Source organism: Gymnoscopelus braueri (assembly GCF_963280865.1).
Source record: "Gymnoscopelus braueri genome assembly, contig: SUPER_24_unloc_2, whole genome shotgun sequence".
Taxonomy (NCBI): domain Eukaryota; kingdom Metazoa; phylum Chordata; class Actinopteri; order Myctophiformes; family Myctophidae; genus Gymnoscopelus; species Gymnoscopelus braueri.
Genome location: NW_027660988.1, coordinates 223,024 through 247,704, shown reverse-complemented (window position 1 = coordinate 247,704; position 24,681 = coordinate 223,024). Strand labels below are relative to the sequence as shown.

The window sequence follows — 24,681 nt, the reverse complement described above, 5'->3', positions numbered from 1 at the left end:
CAATTGTGAAGCAAGCCCAAATAACCAACTACACTTTAGAAACAAGCCCAAAAAACCGCACCCCACAGCTACCAATATTTACAAGCAACTTTACAGAAAAATAAGCCCAAATTCGCTTATAATAAGCGGACATGGCAACGCTGTTTAGCACGGTTCAGCACGGTGACGTTGAAGTTGGATGCTGTTGGATGCAGCCTTCCAGAGTAATCATCACACCTGGTCATACGCACTGGTCCCAGGTAAAAAAGTAGTATACGTAGTATATAAAAAATATAATATAAGTGTACTAATATTATTAAAAGTATACTTTGGATTTTTGTACTTAATTAAAAGCATATTAAAAATATACTTTTACAAAGTATACTTACAAAAAGATGTAATTAAGTTCAACTTCAATGTACTAAAAATAAATATACTAATTATGGAATACTTGAAATGTAATTTTAATGTACTTATCCAAAGTGTACTTTATGTAAAGTACATTTCTAATTCAATTTAAGCACACTTTTTAAAAGTACACTAAATTGAAACTGCTAAATAGTGTACTTTTAGTGTACTTAAGAAAAGTGTATTTATAGTAAGGTCATTTATAATACACTGTTAGTGTAATGTATGTAAGTGTACTATAATTTCACTCCATTACAAATGTATTTTAATATACTAAAAAGAAGTGTACTTTAATGTAAGTATATTAAAAGTTGTATGCCAGTGTACTTTGAGATAGTATACTAAATTACTAATACCTATAAGTGAGCTTTTAGTGTACTTAAGAAGAGTACATTTATTTTTCAGTCATTTGTAATACACTGTTAGTATACTTTATTTAAATGTACTTTAATTTCACTCCATTAGAAATGTATTTAATATACTTAAAATAAGTGTACTTTAATGTAAGTATATTAAAAGTTGTATGCCAGTGTACTTTGAGATAGTATACTAAATTACTAATACATATAAGTGAGCTTTTAGTATACTTAACAAAAGTACATTTATTTTTCAGACATTTGTAATACACTGTTAGCATACTTTATTTAAGTGTACTTTAATTGCACTCAATTAGAAATGTGTTTAAATATACTTAAAATAACTGTACTTTAATGTAAATATATAAAAAATTATATGCCAGTGTACTTTGAAAAAGTATACTAACTTACTAATACTTATAGTAGGAATTAAGTGTAGTTTAAGAATTTTATAATACACTTTTTCTATGCTTCATTAAAGTATACTTTAATTGAACTTAATATTATATGTTTATTTAGTTATAATAATACAAAATGCACTATAATAATTTTAAGTTGTATTTTAGTGCACTTTTATAAAGTACACTTATTTTCATGCCTTGTGTAACATACTATAAGTATGCTTTATGAAAGTGCTGCATGCTGCACTGGCTTCCACGTGATTGGTCAGAGTCACAGGGTTGTATTCCCTTTCAGCAGAGCCATTGGCTCTGCCTTTCAAATTTGCAGTCATGTGATTATGACATAATCAACTGTTCCGTTTTTGTCACCATCTTGTCACTGCAAAAAGGAGGAGAGACACAAGACAACTTAACTCCATACCCCGGTAAGAAATGTTTAAAGGGATTGTAGGCGATTCAGAGATAAACAAAGACAAAAAATCCAGCAGTTCGTTTCCCCGACCACCAGGGGGTGACGCACGGAGGACTTCCATAGAGTAAGCAGACTTCTAAACGGGCCATGCCGAATATAGGTTACTTTATTGGGATACAATTCGCGGAACTGCCCGCCCCTGCCGGTTCTCTGAATTTTAATTTTTAAATAGGCTCTTTCATGACAAATTGACCACATATATGAAGTTAAACAACTGAATTCTATCCAAACGCTTTTTGAAAAGTAAATTATGTGCCTAAAAAACGAAGTTTGAGAGCATTTTAAAACCGAAAGTAAAAAGTTCACACGGACACGGACGCGCACGGATGCGCACATGCGTGCGTGAATTTACGCACCGGATACCCGGATGTGTAACCTAAATAGTAGGGAAAATACGGATTTCAGAAAGAGGAGTGTTTTTCAATGCAGGAAAACACCCCAGCATCATTATATAGTGGCTGATAGAGGGGAAAAAATGCAAAATATATATATAGAGGTATTTTTCAAATATAGGCTTAATGTTGCCTACTATACCTTTAAACACTATCAAGTTCTTTATTAAAATCATTGCCAGATGATTGTTAGCCGAGTTCATGAAAAAACTCCTGGTAAAAAAGTATGTAGGAAGTTAAAAACATTATAAATAGTTATTCTAAAAAGACAAAGTTCCTAACATTTAAATGGGTTTAAAACTATGTGGAAGGATTCCATGTATGAAAACTATTACATTAGTCCAGTCCATAGAGTTAAGAGGTTATAATTTATGCAACATGGGCATAGTTTGTTTGGAATGCACATAACCCAGCACATGTTGTCAGTCTCACAACCTAACTTGTTAAGCAGAATGTCAATCTTGTGTTTAAATAAAACCCAAGATTTTGATTGGTTCAAGCCTAAATGACAGCCAACCAGAAGTCCAGTCTCAGGTAGAGGGTGGGGGCTTAGAGCCTGCTAGTTAAGCAGCTGTTCTCAATCAGGCAATCAGAGGCACAGACAAAGAGAGAGAGAAAAGTCACACAGTCAAATATACTGTTCCTAACTGTGGTTGACAACCAGTTATCCTGTGTTTAAACTGTGTTGATCTGCAGGAGGTAAAAACATGTTTTTGTATTGTTTTCTAGCTGTGTATGCTAATTATTAGCCGTTTGCATTAGCACAACAGCTAACTGCTTTGCATTGTGTTACTAATACATTAGCTTTTCATTTGAAGAGTGGTTTTACTGCTAGTTCTCCATGAAATAGTGTATGGACTTGTGGTTTAGCTGATTTATTTGATTCATGATTTGGGCATGTGTGTTTCTTAAAGACAGGATCAGAATGGCTCCATTGAGCCACTGTTAAGGTTGCTTTGTTTGTTAGTTACAGATTTGTGCTTTTTGATGTGAGCTTAAAATGCTTAGAGGGGGGTTATGTTCATTTTAATGTCATTTAAGCTTCATGGTGGACACTTTATGTTTTAAGTAACTTTAATGATTGTCATTCTTTACTTGTACTGTCTGTACTCTCCTGTAGTTAAGTTCTGTGAGCAATGGTGGTGAAAATTGTATGCTTCTTAGATTAATTAAATGTACTTATTGTGTTAGTTTCCTTCCACTGCATTTATGGTTTAAAATGCTTCTTTAATCTTAAATTTACCAACATTCCATGTAAAATCACAGGAAAGTAGAATTAATTATTATGTAAATAAAATCTTCTTTTTGCTTCTTCACATGTTACCTCCAACATCCAAGAAGTCTACAAGGATGATTGCATCAGATGCTGCTGACGTTCTGATTAAGTTCATGAAGGTATGTTCTCAGAATTGCATGAAGTATATTTCACCAGACGTGATGTTTCATCATATGAGCAGGTTTGTCTTCATTGAAATTAATTATGCATATGAAAACAAAAAAATATTTGTGCAGTAGGGCTCAAACTTTGGAACATTTTCTCTAAATTCTAGGCAGCACTAAACACCAAATTCCAAATGTTATTTTATGTGATTCATTCCGTTTCTTTCTCTCTCAGGTGGGGAGAAGCATGGAGACCTTCCTCAAGGAAACTGGCCCTGCTCATCTGTTTCAGAAAGAAAACCCAGAATTTCTACTTCGTCATGGACCAAAAGATCATTCCCTTTGTAATCCCTTTTTAGTAGATTTCAAAAACACTATAATTGTACTACAAGTGTATTTAGACTGCGAGCTGGTGTACTTAAGTACACTTACAGTTTGTAAAAAGATGTTTCCAATTTAACATAGTATTTACAGTTAAAGTGTACTCAAGCATACCTTAGTAGTACTTCAGTACACTTAAGTATACTTTAAATCCATTGAATCCATTGTGTGTACTAACATTTTACCAGAATGTACTTTAAAGTGCATTTGAAGTAGAATAGTGACGTTTTGTAAGTATTTTTATGTAGCGCTTACAGTACTTGTAGTATAACTGTATTGTACTTAAAATGCACTTTTCTGTTTAAGTTGTAATAAAATTCACTTCAAATACACTGCTGCTCTTCATTTCCAACACACTCAAATTATGCTATAAGTGTATTTAGAATGCTTGCTGGTATACTTTTCACTGCTGTACTAAGTACACTTAAAGTTTGTAAAAAGTTGTACGAATTTAGCACACAATTTGCACTTTTAGTATACTCAAGCATACCTTAAGTAGTAATTTATTAGTACTTGAGTACATTTAAGTTCAATTTAAGTCGGCCAAAATAGTACATCCATACTAAAAATATACTTTAATACATTTTAAATAAACTAAATGGGACACTTAAGTGCATTTGAAAAGTATTATTAATATGATAAGTGTTTTAATAATACACTTTTATACTACTGATAATGTACTGTAATCCTATTTAAAGTAGATTTACAACACACTAATGATATAATATAAATGCACTAAAAGTGCATTTTGACTGCTCGTGGGTATACTTTTCACTACTGTACTAAGTATACTTAAAGTTTGTAAAAAGTTGTACGAATTTAGCACACTATTTACACTTTTAGTATACTCAAGCATACCTTACTCAAGCATACCTTAAGTAGTAATTTATTACTACTTAAGTACACTTAAGTTCAATTTAAGTCGGCCAAAATAGTACATCCATACTAAAAATATACTTTAATACATTCATCAAAAGTATACTTTTAGTATGCTATTTTTTTACCTGGGGTCATACGCACGTCTCAGGGATATACGAACCCCTTTGGGAATTGCACGTCCGTTTGTGACTACCAAAATACGACCTCCTTTACGAACTTTATTTACCCCATATTTACGACCCTCGTTATGAATTGGGGCCAATGTTCCCCAGATGATTTGCTTAATGTGCAACATTGTTTTCTCACTCAACAGTAAACAAACAAACAAAAATGCAGTATAACTGTATACAGGGTATCTGCACATTTATAAAGTGACAGTTTAACCCATTCAGAGTGTAACCACTTTATCCATATTTTATACTTTGGCTAATCAAAAATAGCAGATATACAAGCTCATAGCTTGTGCCACGCTATGAACTTGCAGATCCGCTAGTTTTTAAAGGGAAAATTGTTTCACTCAAATCTTTGCTTCTGGGGGGTCCCTGGAACAAAATATTTTGAGATGGGGGTCCACGGCCAAATACATAATGTGAGCGGGTACAGTGCTTTAGGTAGCAAGGGGGCATTTTTCATTGTTGAAGTACAGAATATAAGCTTTCATATGATGCATCATTCATTGAAATCGGAACATATTTGAAGAAGATGTGCTCATTTGAATCTGGTTATCTATAATAGTGAAAACTGAGATAATCCCTTCTAAAGAATTGTCACTTCAAGCACCTCTCAGCTCCAGGTAATGGGCGTGAACAATGGGTAATTTATTCAGCCTAGCCACTCCTCTAATCACTCCCCCATGCTGTCCATTCTATTTAGTGCCAGGGACCCCCCATAGAGGATCTGTGTTGTAAAAAATAGGCATATTAAGTAATCATCATCACAATAGATTTAATAAAATATTTATTTGAAAATAGCAGATCTACAAGCTCACAATGCATGCTTGTAGATCGGCAATTTTCAAATAGCCAATGTACGTCGCGATGCGACGCGTTGTGAGCTTAAGTACAGTACTTGAGTAAATGTACTTAGTTACTTCCCACCACTGCAAATAAGCAGCTACACGACGTCGTGACGTCTTTGTTGAACTGCAACATGGCGTTTGCACTTTGTTCATTTACAGCCTGTACATCTACATAAACGTTCAGATGTCAAATATAAAGTGCTTACCCCATGGCCACACATGTTACAATTCACTTCGGGTGGGTATAAGTACCCGTATCTTCAGCATTGTTCAATAAAAAGCATTTCAATCCGATCGGCAGCCATTTTTTCATAGTTATAATGTATCAAGAGTGCAATACGCCTCCCAACCGATACGGTCGCGTAGTTGAAAGCAAATGGATAAAATGGCCACCGATCGGATTAAAATGCTTTTTATTGAACAATACGGAAGATACGTGTACTTATGTGGGCCCGTACATAATTGTAACATCCGTGGCCATGCGTTAAGCACTTTACATTTGAAATCTGAACGTTTATGTCGATGCACGGGCTGTAAATGAAGAAAGTGCAAACGCCATGTTGCAGTTCAACAAAGACGTCACGACGTCGTGTAGCTGTTCAGGCAAGACACTCGCCACAACGAGCTAACGAGGCTATGCCTAGCTACACGTTGTGGAATACAGTGGAATACTTCCATAGAAACGAGCGGCCTGTTTAGCTGAAAGGTTGGTATAGCTCAAAATGGGGGGGGGGGTCATCAAACACACGGAGGAAAATGAATGAATAATCCTTTCTGCTGATCAGATCAGAGCAACTTTCGCTATGCGCCTAAAGTTAAGCAACAAAGCCACAAAACCAGAGACCAGTGTTGCCAGATTCTATGAGAGCAATAAGCAACCAGGTCTATGGAAAAAAGCCCAAAATAAGCGACTATGGGCCACATGAGCATTTTAACCCTACTGTATGCATCAGCTATTTGAAAATAGCAGATCTACAAGCTCACAATGCGTCACATCGCGAGCGACGCACAGTGAGCTTATAGATCTGCTATTTTCAAATAAAATCTTGGGGGCTAACTTATAATAACAATACCTGGCAACACTGGCTCCTCAGTGAAACCGGAGTACAATGCCTAGCTAGCGACCAATCGAAACTCTATGAAAATCTCGGCCCAACCCCCCGAAGTTACACAGAGACTCGCTCAAAAGCAGCATAGTAGAGCCTACTTTGCCCTACAAATGTAACCATTTAATGATTCTCCCACGACTATATTTTGCAATAGAAACCTTCTTTAACATTCGAACTGTGTTAATATGAAAAAAAAACGAAAATCAGCACAAAAAAAAAATGAAGTTATTTAGCAAGATTCTACTGTTTTTCAACTCGCGAGTTGATGCCTGAAACACCAGGCCTGCTCACATATTAGGGGTAGCGCGGCACTCGGTTTCACGCTACGAGCTTGTATACAGTATCTGCTATTTTTGAATAGCAAAAGAAATCTAAAAATGACACAGATTCTTTCCCCGGTCTAAATGGGTTAAGGACTTTTACCTCTAAAATGAAGAGGGAAAAAACGAAAAAAGACCATTAGGCTACTGCGTGAAAAGTAACCAACAAACTATACTATAAAAAACTCCACATTGCCAATTTACCAAAGAAAGAGGCAAATATTGTGAAAATAGCAGATCTACAATCTCACAACGCCTTGTGTATGCGAAGGCATTGTGAGCTTTTAGATCTGCTACTTTCACAATATTTATCTGTGGAACAGAGATAAACAAAATGTAATGCCTCAACTCCTACAGCTCCATGGAAGACTGCTTGTCTTCCATGGAGTGCTTGTCAGGGTGCTTGTCAGGGTGGGGGGTCCCCAATATGATTATTTTGGGGGGTCACGTCCTTAAAATGTTCAGAACCACTGGAGTAGAAGTTAAAGTATTGAAAATGGGAAATACTCCAGTAAAGTAAAAATACCTCAGAATTGTACTCAAGTACAGTACTCATGTAAATGTACTTAGTTACTGTCCACCACTACCTTTGTGGTACACGCCCTTATCACTTGGATATCGGCACCCCAAAAAACAAACAAGCACAAATAACTATAATGTGGGTGTTTAGGACGTGTACCACATGGGCTCTAACGCCTGACAGCAAATCTCTGGTTTGATTCCCAGGCCGGCCGGACCATTTACCAGTTTTACTTAAGTAAAAGTATTAATAAGCTACTGCAAGATAAATCATACTCTGTTCCAAGCAAAAGGTCTACATTAAAGGTTTTACTTGAGTAAAAGTACAAAAGTATTGGCACATTTGGCATCAAAATATACTTACAGTACCAGAAGTCAAATCTTTTGTTTTTCTAAATTTGACAGACTTTTTCTATTTTCAAATAACTGAAGTATAAATTAAGTTTTTAGTAGTTCACTTTGTAGATTTACAAAAACATAGATGAACTATTTAATCCCTATTTAATACTTTGTATAATCAAACATAGCTGATCTACAAGGTCACAATGTGTCATTGTGAGCTTGTAGATTGGCCAGAGAGATTTGTCAGTTTTGCTAAAAAGTTGTAGATGAAAAAAATAACACCTTTACTAATTATAACCCTAAGCACCAATATTAGGGTCAGGGTTATGTATAGGGGTAAACTGCTTGATTATAGCATTAGCTCATTTCACATCTGACAGACCATTCAGGGATATTTGTTGATTTATATCCTAAATATTGTAGACTATATTTGTTGATTTATATCCTAACTATTGTAGACTATATGTGTTGATTTAAATCCTAACTATTGTAGACTATATCTGTTGATTTATATCCTAACTATTGCAGACTATATTTTTGTTGATCTATATCCTAACTATTGTAGACTATATGTGTTGATTTATATCCTAACTATTGAAGACTATATCTGTTGATTTATATCCTAACTATTGTAGACTATATTTGTTCATTTATATCCTAACTATTTGTTACGTGCACTGCCATTAGACATACACTGGTGTTTGTGTTTGTGGTTTTCTTCCCCCTGCCTTTGCCCTCTTGTCTATCATTCATTCCCAGGTCCCATCCTTCAGCATTCAACTCTGCCTCTCACCATCGGTTGGTCATCCACTCATTCGGTCCACCAATCACCTCCAACCAATCACCCTATATAAATCACCTGTGTGGCAGCCATCTTGACTTTTCCCTCTGCCATGCTGCCACCAGTCAATTGTTTGTTCAACTTGTAACCAATTCAGTTTTGTATCTTGAATCTGCCAACGTTACAGGGAAGGGTAGTTTAGTTCTGGGGTACCCTGTACATTTCTGCACGTAGGTAACCGTCTGTTATTCACACTAGTGTATAGGTGAGTGCCACCCATTATAATTTGTTTATTTGTTGTTAGAGTAGGAAGAAGTATTTTGTTTCTCTTTGAATAGGTAAGATTTTACTTTATTTAGATAGTGAGTTTTGGTTTTATTGCTTTCTTTCCTTTGGCACCACCAGACCTTCCCTGTATTGTTATTTTGGCTTATTTTTGTTAACCTTTAATTTTCTAATAAACAAACTTTAATTTCAATTCCACCTCTGTCCGTCTCAGGCCAGCACATCCCTGGTCTCAGCTATGTAATGTGGGTATATGTTATAGTCCCTCCACCCTAGAACACCTACTGGGACCAAAGACTATATCTGTTGATTTATATCCTAACAATTTTAGACTATATTTGTTTTATATCCTAACTATTGTAGACTATATTAGTTGATTTATATCCTAACTATTGTAGACTATATTAGTTGATTTATATCCTAACTATTGTAGACTATATTTGTTCATTTATATCCTAACTATTGAAGACTATATTTGTTCATTTATATGCTAGCTATAGAGCACCGAAGTCTGACGTCACTGCCACTAGAGGGTGCTGTTTCACGGGTTTGTGGCTTTATTTTTTGTGTTGAAATCCCCATTTGGGAATCTTAGATCACGTCATATAAGAACTGTGTTCCAAACATAAACACACCACCCTGGCATTTGTCAGGGGGGTGGCTCTGCATCGTTTATGATACATTCATATTTCATACAGCCTGTTTCTGGCGAAAATGGAATTAATTCTGCCTAAAAGTCTTAAGAACTACTACTTCCGGGTCTGAAATCACTGTCCGTACAGCAGCCGCGTTCATGGGAAATGTAGTCTTTGGGTTGTTGACTCGTTTCTAGTGTTTATATTGTGTTACTCTTTGGGTAAATGTGTACATTTACACCTTCAGTCGATGCTTCATATCCATATGAGTAAAATCGCCAGGGTGGTGTTTATTTTTGGATACAGTTCTTATATGAAGCGATCTAAGATTCCCCAATGAGGATATAAACACAAAAAGTAAAGCCACGAACATGCAGAAAAGCGCCCTCTACTGGCAGTGACGTCAGGACTTTGGTGCTCTATAGTGGACTATATTTATTGATTTATATCCTAACTATTGTAGACTATATCTGTTGATTTATATCGTAACTATTGTGGATTATATGTATTGATTTATATCCTAACTATTGTGGACTATATTTGATCTAGCCATGCATAATGTGAACTAGAGATGCTATGTTAATTGAATGTACACATATGCCAAATTTATAGTCCACTGTTTACTCAGGCAAATATTTCATCCCAAGTTACAGTAAGAAACCATCCTTCCATCACAAAATAACCTTGTTTTGAGACTTTATTTTGCAGAGGTGATGTATTTGGAGTCATATTGCCTTTAAAATACAAAACAAAAATACAATAACTGTTATTAGCTGTAAACTGTTTTGTAATTGTCTTTTATTAGTATTTTGTATCTATTATACTCAGAGGTTGCCTTACAGTAGTGTGTTAGTCCATATTATCCTTAATTTCTAAATGATTATATACCTATACCTACCCACTTTACATTTTAGCCTATAACTGGAATCCTTGGATCATCATAACTCCCCATATAGACCACACATTTCTGCCTGACCTTTCACCTGACTACATCCTACGCTATTTCACATTTGATTCAGAACACACTTGTTGCTACTACTCCTACAGGTTTTGTCCAGAACACACAAAAATCACAACACATTATCTCTGGAGCATGTGATAAACAAGGATCATGTAAATGTTTGATATTACACACCAATGGCTACAATTGGCTTCCAAGGCCTGTTTTACATGAATGCATCATCTGATCAACTTCAAACGTGAATCACATATTGAGGGGCCTCTACACAGTCCAGTGCAAAAAGCTATTTCACTTAGACCCATAGAAGGCGCCATACATGTGACAAATAACTGTATTGCAGAACCCCCGCCTACATTGTCAAAAAGTGTTTTGATATTCCACTTTGTTTGCCTGTAACTGGCTTCTAATTTAATGTGGCTTATTTTATTTATTTTTAGTTGGGGTAAAAAACAAAAAATTACAAAAAAAACATTTCAGCAACCCCAAATTGGAATCACATGTTTAGGGGCCTCTATAGTATTAGCTGTATGAGCCTGCAAATTATGGTTATTATCATCTTCATTCAGAGTAGGATGTTAATGAGTGAATGTCACATGCTGCTGTGCTGTGTGTATGAGCTGTTCGCCTAAATAGCTGGATGTGTGCTGCTTTTATTTCATGAATAAAACAGAATACACACTTACTTGTGCTCTTCCTCAAACCTGGTTTCAGCCAAAGCTCTCCACCATGGTCGACACTGGGGGTGGAGGAGAGGCAAAGTCAGACTTTGACATTCTAATAGAAACAATAAATGTCAATGCATTTACACAATTAAGCAATACAGTATGTACTCATTACAGTATTAGTGACACAATGATTCCCTAATCTAAACCCAGTAGATCACATTGGGACAAAGTGACATCAAGGCCATGGGTGAAAGCTCATAATGTCTAATGTTCAGTATACTTACATGATGTGATTTGAGTATAGGCCTACTGTATTAAAAGGTTGCTAAATGTGTGCCTAAATGAGTTGTGTGGTTGTATGGTTTGCTTACTTCCTGGTTTTGTGGAGTAGGCTACATATTTGATGTGCACTATCCATATTCATCCATCCCTTAACATGTCTATCCGCAACTTATTTGATTGAACACAATTATATTGAGCAATCTGTATGGTAGAGCATAATAATAATACATATACGATTACAATAGTACTCAACACACTTTACATATGGGGAAGAATGTTAATGCAGTATGGCTTAATTCAATATAACTAACACTGGTGGTTGGAGGTGGTCTCCTTACTCTTCTATTGAAACATTTAGGTCCTGTGGTCAGGTAGGAAACCTACTTCTTGAACACAAATGGAAATAACTTGCGTTCCAAGAATGTGCTCTCCATTATTGCTAAATCTGTCCATAGAAATGAGAACTAAATCTGTCTTATTTTAAAACCTTTTAAATCCTTTTTAATGCATCTAGTTTTTAATCAAATTAATTGCATTAGCTTTTATGCAATATTATATAATATAATAAGGGTAATAATAATAAGGGTAATAATTATAATTATTATTATACAATAGTACTCAACACACTATGGGGAAGAATGTTAATTCAGTATAGCTGAAAGTAATACAAGGCAGGTCCACAAATAACAATTTTTAGCAGCCTCTGCTGGTCATTACCGTCACTGCAGGCCGTTCGTTTATTCCTGCATTACCCAGAATTTCATTAGTTTTCACCGGAAGACGGAAGCATTTCAAAAGGCGTTCTTTTAATTGTTTTATACTATCTGTGGATCGTTTCTCTTAGCTAGTGGAGCTTTAGTTACCGTGAGCTGTGTTTTCTTTTGCTGTTTTTCGATCTTCAAATCCTATAATCTCTTAAAAATAGCGTGAGATTCCTTTTTGTTGTTAGCGCGGTAGTTCCTGGCCAAACAGGAAACTGGTGCGGTAGTTCCTGGCCAAAAAGGAAACCGGTGCTTTTCCGTTTTCCGGCCAGAAGACGTTTCCTAGTATTACTTTAATTCAATATAACTAACACTGTGGTGGTTGGAAGTGGTTTCCTTACTCTTCTATAGAAACATTTAGGTCATGTGGTCGGGTAGGAAACCTACTTGTTGAACACAAACGGAAAAAACTTTCGTTTCAAAATGTGCTCTTCATTATAGCTCAATCTGTCCATAGAAATGTGGAGAACTAAATAGGTCTTCTTTTCAATCCTTTTTAATCCATCTAGTTTATAATCAAATGTATTGCGTTTTTGTATTAACTTTTACGCAATAATTTATATGTTGCGCTGCTTTGTAAGAAATGTGCTGTCTTTCTAAGTGGGAACTTATTCCATGTAGACATTTAATTATTTTATTAAGAATGGATCTACCACAACTGTGGGAAATTTTTAACAAAAAATACTGTGGCTGTGATGTTCTTTTATAGTCATTCATTTAGTGTTGTCAAAAATATCGATATATCGATAAATATCGATAATTATAAAATAAAAACGGTTCAATATGAATTCCCCGTGGTATCGATCTATCGATACTCCGTTTGTTATAACGATACTCCGTTTGTACCTCTGCCGTTGGTGAAGAAAACACTTGCGCAACAGCGCCAGCCGGGGCCAGTAGTATACACACACACACACACGGCGCACCGATGCACACGGACAGCCAAAGGACACGAGCAAACCGAGGTGCAAGCGATGCAAACGCATTGTGCCGAGCAAGGGAGCCAACACGAGCAACCTTGCATCACACCTCCAGGACAAACACAAAGACCTATACAAGGAGTTCAGAGAGGTTTGTACCATAAATGAGTCATTAAAATCGGCCCGCGAGGCCAGTAAACGTGTTTGTTGTTGTTAGTGATAGCGATGATGGCTAAAGCTAACTGCAGTGCATATCCGTTCTAGAGAGAGGATACGGAAACGATTCTCAGTTTGCGTGTGTGTGGGTGGGGGAGTGGAAATGAACAGAAATAGTTTGAGTAGGCGTGCCTTAGACCGGATGCATTAGTTATCATATCAATAGAAACCCTCAAACCAATGCAGGAGTAGACTGGTAAAAAAGAAACGAACAACTTAGATGATGTTGTGTGAGTCTGACACACACTACTTTTGTATACTTTGGTTTATTTTAAGATTAATTGATAAGATACGTTATTATAAAGGCCATTGAAAGAGAATAACTTAAATGCTGTAACCTGCTCCTGCTAAGCACAAATCTAATCATTTATTTTTTACCACCATAGTCAACTAACTGCTTCATCATGGTTTCTATTCATATCAACCAATGCTGTTGTGTGAGACACACACAACAGCATCTAAGTTATTCTATTTGAATCAGGCATTCAATATAAGTTATAACTTTATCTTATCAAATTAATCTCCTAAGAAATAAATCAAAGAAAGTACATACACAAATAAAGTATTGTAGGTAAGCACAATAGCACATCACTACTTTAGTTTAATGTATACTTACTTTGTTTTTCATTCAAGATTAATTGATAAGAATAAGATAGATAATAGTTAGTTTTTTATAAAAGCCTGATTAAAAGCAAAAAACATTTTTTATAAAACTTCTAAAGATAGATTGTTATATTTCTTTCAGCGCAAGAGAGATGCTGAGCTTCAATCTGAAACTCAACGTGCAGCCAGTCACTGTCCACTGGCACAGCCGAGTGTTGGAGAGACCTGGGATCGACAAAAAAAGTATGATGAAGACTCGCAAGAGGCCAAGAAGATCAACAGAGCTGTAGCGACTTACATTTGCATGGACCAGGTCCCTATTTACACTGTAGAGAAGCCTGGGTTCAAACAGCTTCTTCGGCAGTTAAACAATAAATATTCCCTTCCATCACGTAATTATTTCATGGACACTGAAATCCCAGCCCTGTACAATGAAATAAAAAATACTGTCACAGACAGTTTTGTGGGGAATCGCTTCTTCTCCTGCACCACTGACCTGTGGACCAGCAGGGCCAACTCCTGTTTCATGGCAGTAACTATACAGTTCATAACAGAGTCCTGGAAGATGAAGAGCTGGTGTCTGGGCTGTGCTGGGATGCACTCGGATCACACAGGGGACAGCTTGAAGGAGGCATTGGAGGAGATGGTACACGAAACATGGAAGCTGGACATGTCAGATATGGCCGGTATTACTACTGATAATGCCTCAAACAATAAGAAGGCATTTGCCTCCTTCACATGGGTTCCCTGTTTTGGCCACAACCTCCACCTTGCCGTGGGCAGGGGCCTGAATGTAGGCCGTGTGCCTGAAGTACTGTCGAGATTAAGAAAGACTGTTTCTGCGTTCAGCAGGTCTCCAAAGATGTATCGAAATTTAAAGATAAAACAATTACCTCTGAACCTAGAAGAGCACAAATTGATCCACGATGAGCCCACACGCTGGGACTCAACATACCAAATGGTAAACAGATACTTAGAGCAGCAGCAAGCAGTCTGTGCCGTTCTAGCTGAGGACCGGAAGAAATGGCACCTCATGCCCAGAGACACGGACATTGTAGCTCTTCAGTATGTGCAGGAGGTATTGAGCCCCCTCAGTGGTTACACTGATGCACTTAGTGGTGAAAAACATACCACACTCTCCTCTGTCCTTCCCCTATGTTGGAAAATATTCAAAAATTTGACAGTTGAGGAAAGTGACAGCAACCTAAAACGTCAAATTAAAGAAGCTATTGGAGGGGATCTCAAACAAAGATATGAGAACCAGAGTCTGCAGCTACTACTGAACACAGCCACGTTTCTTGACCCAAGGTTCAAGGACAGTTTTGTTACTATGAAAGAAGAGGTAAAACAAAGTCTTGGCAATTCAGTAGAAACAGCACAACCTCCTCCAGAACCAGAAGCCCCACAGCCAGCAAAGAAAAAGAAAACGGATCTGAAGGGACTGCTATTCAGCATACAAGGGGAAAAAAAGAGTCAAAATGTCGAAGACGAGGAGGAAGCTGCTGTAGGACTCACAAAAGAGTTCATGATATATGACAGAATCTGTGAAGAAAAAACAAAGGACCCACTCGAATGGTGGGGAGAAAACGACAAATTGTTACCTCACCTTGCCCACTTTGCCAAAAAGTATTTGTGTATCTCTGCTTCAAGTGTAGCATCAGAGCGTGTATTTAGTACATCAGGGCTCATTGTCAGTCCAAGAAGGGCACGACTTACAGAGGAGCACATTGACATGTTGGTGTTCCTAGCAAAAAATCTGAGAGGGCCAGAGGAAGAAAAGAATAAGATGATAAACCTACCTAGCTAAGCTAGCTACAGAGAAGTTTTTGTACTTCTTAAGCAATAAGCAGTTGCACTGTTTCCCTTTTCCTTGTTTTTTTTTTTTCAATTTCAGTAAAATGTTTCTAGTGCTGCCAAGTGCCTTAACTACCTTTTGAATGTGTTTGAATTGTTTCACACAGTTGATCATTTGTTGTAGTAGTACAGTACTATTGCTCTTGACTGTTTTGCGCTGCCTTTATTTCTACTTGAAATGCCTGCCTTTAAATGTGTCACTCAGGCTTATCATTTTTTTTATTTGAGCATTGTTACTGATTGCACCTCTTAATTGATTTGTTGTATTTGCACTAAGCACTAACTAGACTCAGACTGTCTAAAATGTGAAAATGCACTACCTCCTAGTTCCTAGTTTTTCTTTAAATAAAAAGAAAACATTTTGCACTCTGAATTCCTGTGGTTGCGTGGTATCGAATATCGTATCGAATATCGTATCGTATCGAATTGTATCGTACAATTCTTTTTGTATTGAATTGTATTGAATTGTATCGTATCGTATCGAATATTGATATTTTTCAAAATATCGATATCGAAGTTAGAAATCCAGTATCGTGACAACACTACATTCATTAACTCACAGCTGTATAAGTTCAGTGGTGTAAACATTCTCCCACGGAAAAATATCTCATCATAAGTTATATTGAAAATAATAAGCATGAGAGACAAAGATATCTTGATAATGTTTTATATTACAGAATCAGGTCTTTACTGTAATGACAGCCTAAAGGCCAGTTCAGAATCAAGATTCACAAAGAGATGGGGACATTCACACACAGATCAGGTCTCAGGTCGATAATACCTAAGAGTGTCCAGTCTACTGTGTGGATCCTTCATAACAGCAGACATCTGGGCCACGCCTACGTCTCCTGGATGATTGTAGGTCATGTCCAACACTCTCAAGTGGGAGGGGTTTGACTTCAGAGCTAAGGCCAGAGAAGAAAAGCCTTTCTCTGTGACCAGACACCCTGACAACCTACAAACATGCGCGCGCGCGCGCGCGCACACACACACACACACACACACACACACACACACACACACACACACACACACACACACACACACACACACACACACACACACACACACACACACACACACACACACACACAGAACACACACACACACACACACAGAAAAGTTTTGCAAATTGTCTTGTCTTTGCATTAAATTAAAAAAGTTAAAGGGTCTACACCATGAAAATCACTTTTTTCTTCTTTTTTTGTATTTTTTGGGGTCCCCAGTGTCTCTTATACCCCAAAAAATGTTTTTTTTTTAAATTCAGTCATTCCTTCTCATTTCATGGATTTCCAGAATGGGCGTGTCTGAACAGGCGATCTCAGAATGGAAATGTTTATGATGTCATAAACATTAATGATGGCAAACCCAATGTTAAATGAAAAGTGCCCGAATTGCTCCGAAACTTTTTCTACCCCCCCTAAGTGGGGGTCTAGGAACAAATACTTCGGGCTCGGATTTTGGCCCCGCCCCCCGGAAGTGGGTGAAACAGGCACCAATTGTTCAAAAATGTTCAAAGTGTTTTTTTTTCGATTTTGTATTTTTCTTAGATGCTTCTTTTTATGCAGAATTTTTCCATTTTTTTTTTTTTATTTAATATTTTTTTTAAATATTTCTTTTTATTAACAGACAGAATTGCTCAGTAGCCCCCCCCTGCACAAGAGGACGTTTTGGTATTGCAGCTGAAAGTGCTGTATAAGCCAGAGACAATTGACTTGGGATGAGTATATCTGAGTGATGATTTAGGCTCAAACCTTTTGAAAAAGGTTTGAGGGACATACACCATTATGATATTAAATATCAAATATTTTTTTTAAATTCATGGTGTAGCTCCTTTAAAGGTAGGGTAAGTGATATTTTTGGGTTAAAACAAAAAGTATTTTTTTAAAAGGTTTAAGCACTATATTCTGATAGTAATCATTGCTATAGAGTGTTTGTTCAGTAACAGGAGTCTCCCCGTCTCTCCAGCTCTTTAATAAACAGAAAATACATTTTCTGGTAGGTGTCAAAATCTCAGCCAATCAGAAGAAAGCACCCATTTTTAAGCTTTATTTTTATAGTGTTCCAGTTCTAATTTTGCCTGCTCTTTACTTAGTGTCATCACTTCCAATTTCACTTGTTTAATCTATATCCTGATTGAGTTCTCTATCCTGATTGGATAAAATTGGAAATGAAACTGAAACTGAAACGAAAATGCATTTTCTGTTTTATAGAGAGCTGGAATGACATGGAGACTCCTTATATGGACAGGACACTCTATAGTAACGAGCACTATCAGAACATGGACCCATTTTGCAATTATTTGAATAATTGCAAATCACTTACCCTACCTTTAAACATTAAGGTCAACTTCTCAGAATAAACTTCACATTTATAAAATACATTACAAGGGCACAAATATTGCTCAGTTGCTTGTGATGTCCCACACTCGAAACAACATGTGTCTCAGTTCTTGAGTACACACACACACACACACACACACACACACACACACACACACACACACACACACACACACACACACACACACACACACACACACACACACACACACACGCAGGTGCAGAGTGAAAAGTTTTACACATTTTCTTGCATTGAATATAGAAAGTTATTGTATATGTTAAAACAAAATGTCTACTTCTCAAAATAAACTTCAAATGCTTATTTTTAAATTGTCACCTGTTAAAACAAAGTTTCAGAAATACTTACCTCAGAGTTTCCAGTATACAGTCTGGACTCCCCAGTCCAGCAGAGAGCAGAGCTACTCCTGAATCGTGTATGTCATTGTTACTTAGATCCAACTCTCTCAGACTACTGTTGGAGCTGAGAACGGATGACAACTCCTTACAGCATCTCTCTGAAAGGTTACAGCCACTCAACCTGAAGGAGTATTAGTGACAATATTTTTTTGTATATTATTTTCTGTAAAATAAATATCACATCATATATTAAATGTGTCGTGTTATCAGTGCACCTACATAGCTCTGTTGGAGGCCTTGAGCACTGGTAGCAGCCTCAGAAGAGCCTCCTCTGAAGCACAGTACTTCTTCAGGTCAAACATGTCCAGCTCATTTTCTGATGACAGCAACATGAAGACCAGAGCTGACCACTGAGCAGGAGAGAGCTTGTCTGTGGAGAGACTTCCTGACGTCAGGTACTGTTGGATGTCCTCCTCTAAAGAATGATCATTCAGCTCATTCAGACAGTGGAACAGATTGATGCTTTTCTCTGGGGAGGGATTGTCTCTGATCTTCTCCTTGATGTAGTTGACTGTTTTATGATTAGTTGGGAACCTATTTCCCGTCTGTTTCAACAGTCTTCGCAGGAGTGTCTGGTTGGTGTCCACTGAGAGGCCCAGCAGGAAACGAAGGAACAAGTCCAGGTGTCCATTAGGACTCTGTAAGGCCTTGTCTACAGCACTCTGGTAGAGGTCATCTAACTTGGGTTTGTCTCCAAACATCTTGGACCACTTGGAGGTTTGTTGTTGTTCTGATAGTACGTTGACACCAGTGTTGACGAAGGAGTGAAAGACATAAAGAGCAGCGAGAAATTCCTGAACACTCAGATGAACAAAGCAGAACACCTTGTCTTCGTACAACCTAAACTCCTCTTTAAAGACTTGCGTGAACACTCCTGAGTACACTGAGGCGTCTCTGATATAAATGCCACTCTCTTTCAGGTCTGCTTCATAGAAGATCAGGTTACCTTTCTCCAGCTGTTCAAAAGCCAATTTTCCCAAAGACAGAATGGCCTCACTATTCCCGTCAGAATGTGCCTGAGCACCGCCATGATACTTGACATTCTTCTGTTTGGACTGAACCACCATGAAGTGGATGTACATCGCAGTCAGGGTCTTTGGCAGCAGTCCTTTCTCCTCTGTTCTCAAAATGTCCTCCAGAACTGCAGCAGTGATCCAACAGAACACTGGAATGTGACACATGATGTGGAGGCTCCGTGATGTCTTGATGTGTGAGATGAATGCCATGGCCTGGTTCTCATCACTGAATCTCTTCATGAAGTACTCCTCCTTCTGGAGATCAGTGAACCCCCTCACCTCTGTCACCCTGTCAACATAATCAGAAGGGATCTGATCGGCTGCTGCAGGTCGTGAGGTTATCCAGATGTGAGCAGAGGGAAGCAGGTTCCCTTTGATAAGATTTGTCAGAAGCACGTCCACTGAAGTTGGTTCTGTGACAGTCAAGATTTCATTGTTCTTGAAGTCTAGAGGAATCCGAAACTCATCTAATCCATCCAAGATGAACACAACTTTGGACCCCTTTACGCTTGAGATGTCTGCTTCCTTGTTTCCACCAAAAAAATGATGAAGAAGTCCTACCAAGCTGTAATTCTTCTTCACCAAATTCAGCTCTCGGAAAGCTAATGGAAACATGAAGTGGATGTTCTGGTTGGCTTTGTCTTCTGCCCAGTCCAGAGCGCACTTCTGAGTTAGGACTGTTTTACCAATGCCAGCCACTCCCTTCGTCATTACTGTTCTGACAGGTTCATGTGTACCAGGTAAAGGTTTAAAGATGTCTTCAGATTTTATTGTAGTTTCTGGTCTAGCTGGTTTATTGGATGCTGTTTCAATCTGCCTGACCTCATGTTCTTTATTGACCTCTCCACTCCCTCCCTCTGTGATGTAGAGCTCTGTGAAGATCTGATTCAGAGGTGTTTTTTGCTTTCCCTCTTTTGCAATCCACTCAGATAAACACTCACACTTCTTCCTGAGATTAGACTTGAGTTGTCGTTGACTGACAGCAGCAAGGGTTTCTAAAAAAGAAAAGAAAAAGGAAAAAAAACTATAATAATAATACTAAGTCATTAGCTTAGCCCTACTTGTTCCCGCAGGGGAAAGTCTGTTTTATTTTCAGACATGGGCGCAGGAGGAAACAGTTAGTTAAGTGTCTTGCTCAAGGACACCTGAATAAATTGCCAGGGCTGGGGATCAAACCTGATACCTTCTGTTACCCAGGCAGCCCCTCTACCCACTAAGCTACGGCCGCTCAATGAGATGCTAAAGATTATTTAGATAATTATTTCTTATTTGTGTAGCTTCCGTTTTTGTTGGGTGAGGTAGGTGTTTTCCCTAAAGAGACAGTCGGTGGGCAGGCACTGTGTTACATGGTGCAAACTGCATGAGTGCTGCCTCACAGACTTAACTCAGGGAAATAAGGAAACCTTTGCAACAGATGGGTTGTGATGTGAAGTATAGTGCCGGATTTTGGCGCTGAATATTGTCTACATCAACTTTAATGTAAAAGAGACCAAACACATCAACCAAATGGTAATCTGAGTTCCCAGAAGTTTTCGCCAGCTCTCGCATACAAACGGGAGGGGCGAGGAACTTCTGGGCCAATACCCCTGTATTTGTGGGCGGGATGTAACTTACGCTCAGAATCTGAGCGGACACGCCTCTTACCGGTCTGAGAGCTGTGCAACTCGTCTAAAAAGTCAGACGAGAGGCAAACAGCAGTACACAACAATGGCGGCCGCAATTTCTCAAGGGGAAATTGCTTCCCGTCGCTCCTATTTACATGCAACACCCACTGTATGTGGATCCCGCCCCCTTTTCTTCATTGGCTGTTGATTTGAATCAGAACGCAGTGGCCGCGCCCCTGCTGTCCAGGCTTTGAGCCGAAGCCTCCCAGACTAACCAAATGGTAATTGAAAATGTTTGAATGTTTGACTTGACATGACATAAGAAGCAAGGTATTGATCTTGTTACATTACTGCACAATCGTATGAAACACTACCTTTACATGATCAGCTGATGTGGTTTAAGAAAAGCAGTGACTCTCCCAGGTGAAATAATGCAGGAAAGAAAAAATAACCTGACCTGATTCATGTGTTATTGTCAGAGTTATGCTGTGGTCGGTCACTGTTGTCCTCAAATGAGTGTTAACATGATGACCATCTTTTTGTTGTTCTGGGTCATTATGTTGCAGGATGACATCATTCTTGTTGATGCATTCGATTTCAATATAAACTTCCAATTAGATTTAGAAATATCGTGTGCACAAAGGATCATTTTAGTGGTAGAGACATGTTGTGTAGGAGTGTGAGTGCAAGTGGACATTTTGTCCTAATGACGCCGCTATATGAAAGGCCATATAACTGATTTTGAGGTGTAAAAGTACATTTTTGAATGTACAGTATTTTCCTTCTGCTGTCTAAAGTTAAGGTGAAAGCTAATTTAAACTTAGATGAATCTTTATGTTATTGGTCACAAATTAACGTCAGCAGTCTATGCTAGTATAGGTGTTTCTAGCTAGAATATGGGATTTCATCATGGCTGCCCGATCGGGGGCAATTGTAACACAGTGACCGGGGTCAATTGTAACAATTAATGTGTTTCAAAGCAAGCTGATTTTTTGTTTGGGATTACATACTTTTATGTTAGTAAATGAAAATATTTCACTAAAAGTAACTACATTTTAAAGTAAAAATACATTTAAATAGAAAATAGACATACATACATTTTTATGTAAAGCACTTTATGAAAGGTGCTATACAAATAAAGTTTATTATTATTATTATCATTATTAATTATTATTATTATTATTATTATTAATATTAATATTATTACCCTTATTATTATTATTATTATTATTATTATTATTACCCTTATTATTATTATAAGCAGTATTTAATTACTATTCACCCCATTATTTAAATACTAATCGGTGAAGCATTCATTGAGTTGTGTGAGCACGAGCAGCTAGGAATCTCACTGGTGAGTATAATGTTTATTTATATACTAAGCTAATTATATTTAATTGCCTGGTTGTGCACACAGTCCTGCTCCACAGGCGCACCATGCTGATTTTTCCCGACCCACTTTGCCAAAGTTATTTTGAAGCAGACACGGCTGTAGGCAGGGGCAGGGACACCCTCACTCTCACGGATCCGTGACTTCATAACCCTCACTTTTTGTCTGACTGTTTTTCTTTTTTTCCCCGTTCCATAACACAAGCTGCTGATTTCATCTCAATAGCGTGAAATAGTTTCAACTAAACTACCTAGCTACTTCTATTTCCAGTAGTATTTCAAAATAAAACGTGTGTTGAATTATAACATTACAAGAATAGATTAAAAAAAAAAGCGCAATCGTTTTGAAAGGAAACACATTTCTGTGGGCTCCTTGACCAAGGTGCGTCAAGCCTATACGTTCTCAAAAAGTAAACAACACGGACGGACGTGGGACATTATGGAATATAAAGACTTTGGGGCAAAAGTTCATAAATACCACCATGCTCTCTGAAACCAAGACAATGTGGGCCTTTGGAACAAAAGTGGGTTCTCTTTTGTCATCTTTGCAGAAGGTGAGTAAGTAATTAATCTAATGCTGACAGTGGTGGAAAGTAACTAAGTACATGTACTCAAGTACTTGAGTATAATTTTAAGTTTTTTTTTACTTGATTGGAGTATTTCCAATTTGCAATACTTTTACTTCTATTCCAATACATCTCAGAGGCAAATATTATACTTTTACTACACTACAATTATTTGAAAACTTTAGTCACTACTAGTTGCTTTTTGATTATCATGACAAAACATACATAAACCACTTCAGCCCTATACTTTGGCTATTTGAAAATAGCCGATTTCTAGCTCACAAGCGATGCGACGCGTTGTGAGCTTGTACATCTGCTATTTTCAAAATATTTGAATACGTTTGATTTTAGCCATGGACCTCCATCTGAAAAAATGTTGTGCCAGGGACCCCCAGAAGAGAACATTTGTCTTAAAAATTCAAAAGTATAATTATGTTCAAATACTGCACAAAAATAGCAGATAGCAGATACAAGCTTGCATCACGGTAGCCCTGAAACATGGCTGTTTCAGGGCTAGCATCACGGGTGAACTGGTTTTTATAGAGTATTTGGTATTGTACAGTATGGTCAAATTGGACAATATAGCTCTGTTTTCATCATGGGTATCAGGGGGTATCAGGGGTGCAAAGGTGGGCCTGGGTGGGCCGTGGCCCACCTACAAAGAAAGCTGGCCCACCCAATCAATTTTGCAAAAAAAATAAAATATTTTAATTAATTTGAAATGTTTTGATAATAAATCGGTAAAATCAGGCAAAAATAAGAATTAAATAACATAACCCTAACCTAACCCTAACCCTAACACCGGAATAAAGTAGCCAAAAATATATATATATACATATCAAAATCCGCCCAATAACCGCATGCGCAACCGTATCATATTGCCATACTTTGTCCTCTCCATCATGTTAAAGCTGTAAATAAATATTGTCTGACTGCTCTCCATCATGTTAAAGCTGTAAATAAATATTGTCTGACTGCTCTCCGTTATGTTCAAGCTGTAAATAAAAATATTCTTACTGCTCTCCAGGGTGTCAGCCAGCGCCTCCTGTTTCTCACTCCTCAGGAGGTGCAGTGTGGTCTTCAGAGCTCCCTCTCTGAAGCTCCTCCTATGCTCCTCCTCACTGTCTATCAACTTCCTCTGAATCTCTAAGCATTCTGGGTAACCTGTCATCAGAACACTCTGGAACCTCTTCAGCTCTTCCTTAACAAATGTTACGAGCTTCTCTTCAACCAGCTGAAACACAAAATATGATGATGATGATAATAACAACAACATCAACAACCATATTGAATTGATTGTAAGTCCAGTGATTTGAAGAGTACAGATGTTGTCTATTTTCGGTAAACAAGTGTATAGTGCAGTCAATGGCGTGGTGGACTACACCTGCGTTAAAGTGGCATGGTGGGTTGGATTATCTGAATATATTA

At 37.6% G+C, this 24,681-nt stretch overlaps 2 protein-coding genes across 2 annotated transcripts in view; both read right to left on the bottom strand.

Moving 5' to 3' along the window:
- LOC308080989 (NACHT, LRR and PYD domains-containing protein 3-like) overlaps positions 1-24,487 on the bottom strand; it is a 158,865-nt gene extending 134,378 nt beyond the window's left edge. The window contains exons 1-4 of the mRNA XM_080457392.1: positions 24,271-24,487; positions 18,898-20,689; positions 18,629-18,799; positions 16,701-16,874 (exon numbers count right to left, since the gene is read on the bottom strand). Of these exons, the coding sequence (XP_080313518.1) occupies positions 16,701-16,874; positions 18,629-18,799; positions 18,898-20,689; positions 24,271-24,424 (2,291 nt within the window). The 5' untranslated portion in view covers positions 24,425-24,487. The remainder of the gene's footprint in view (positions 1-16,700; positions 16,875-18,628; positions 18,800-18,897; positions 20,690-24,270) is intronic.
- The window catches only part of LOC308080987 (von Willebrand factor D and EGF domain-containing protein-like), a gene marked incomplete at both ends in the record, with an annotated part of 406,904 nt that overhangs the window by 269,019 nt on the left and 113,204 nt on the right, over positions 1-24,681 (bottom strand).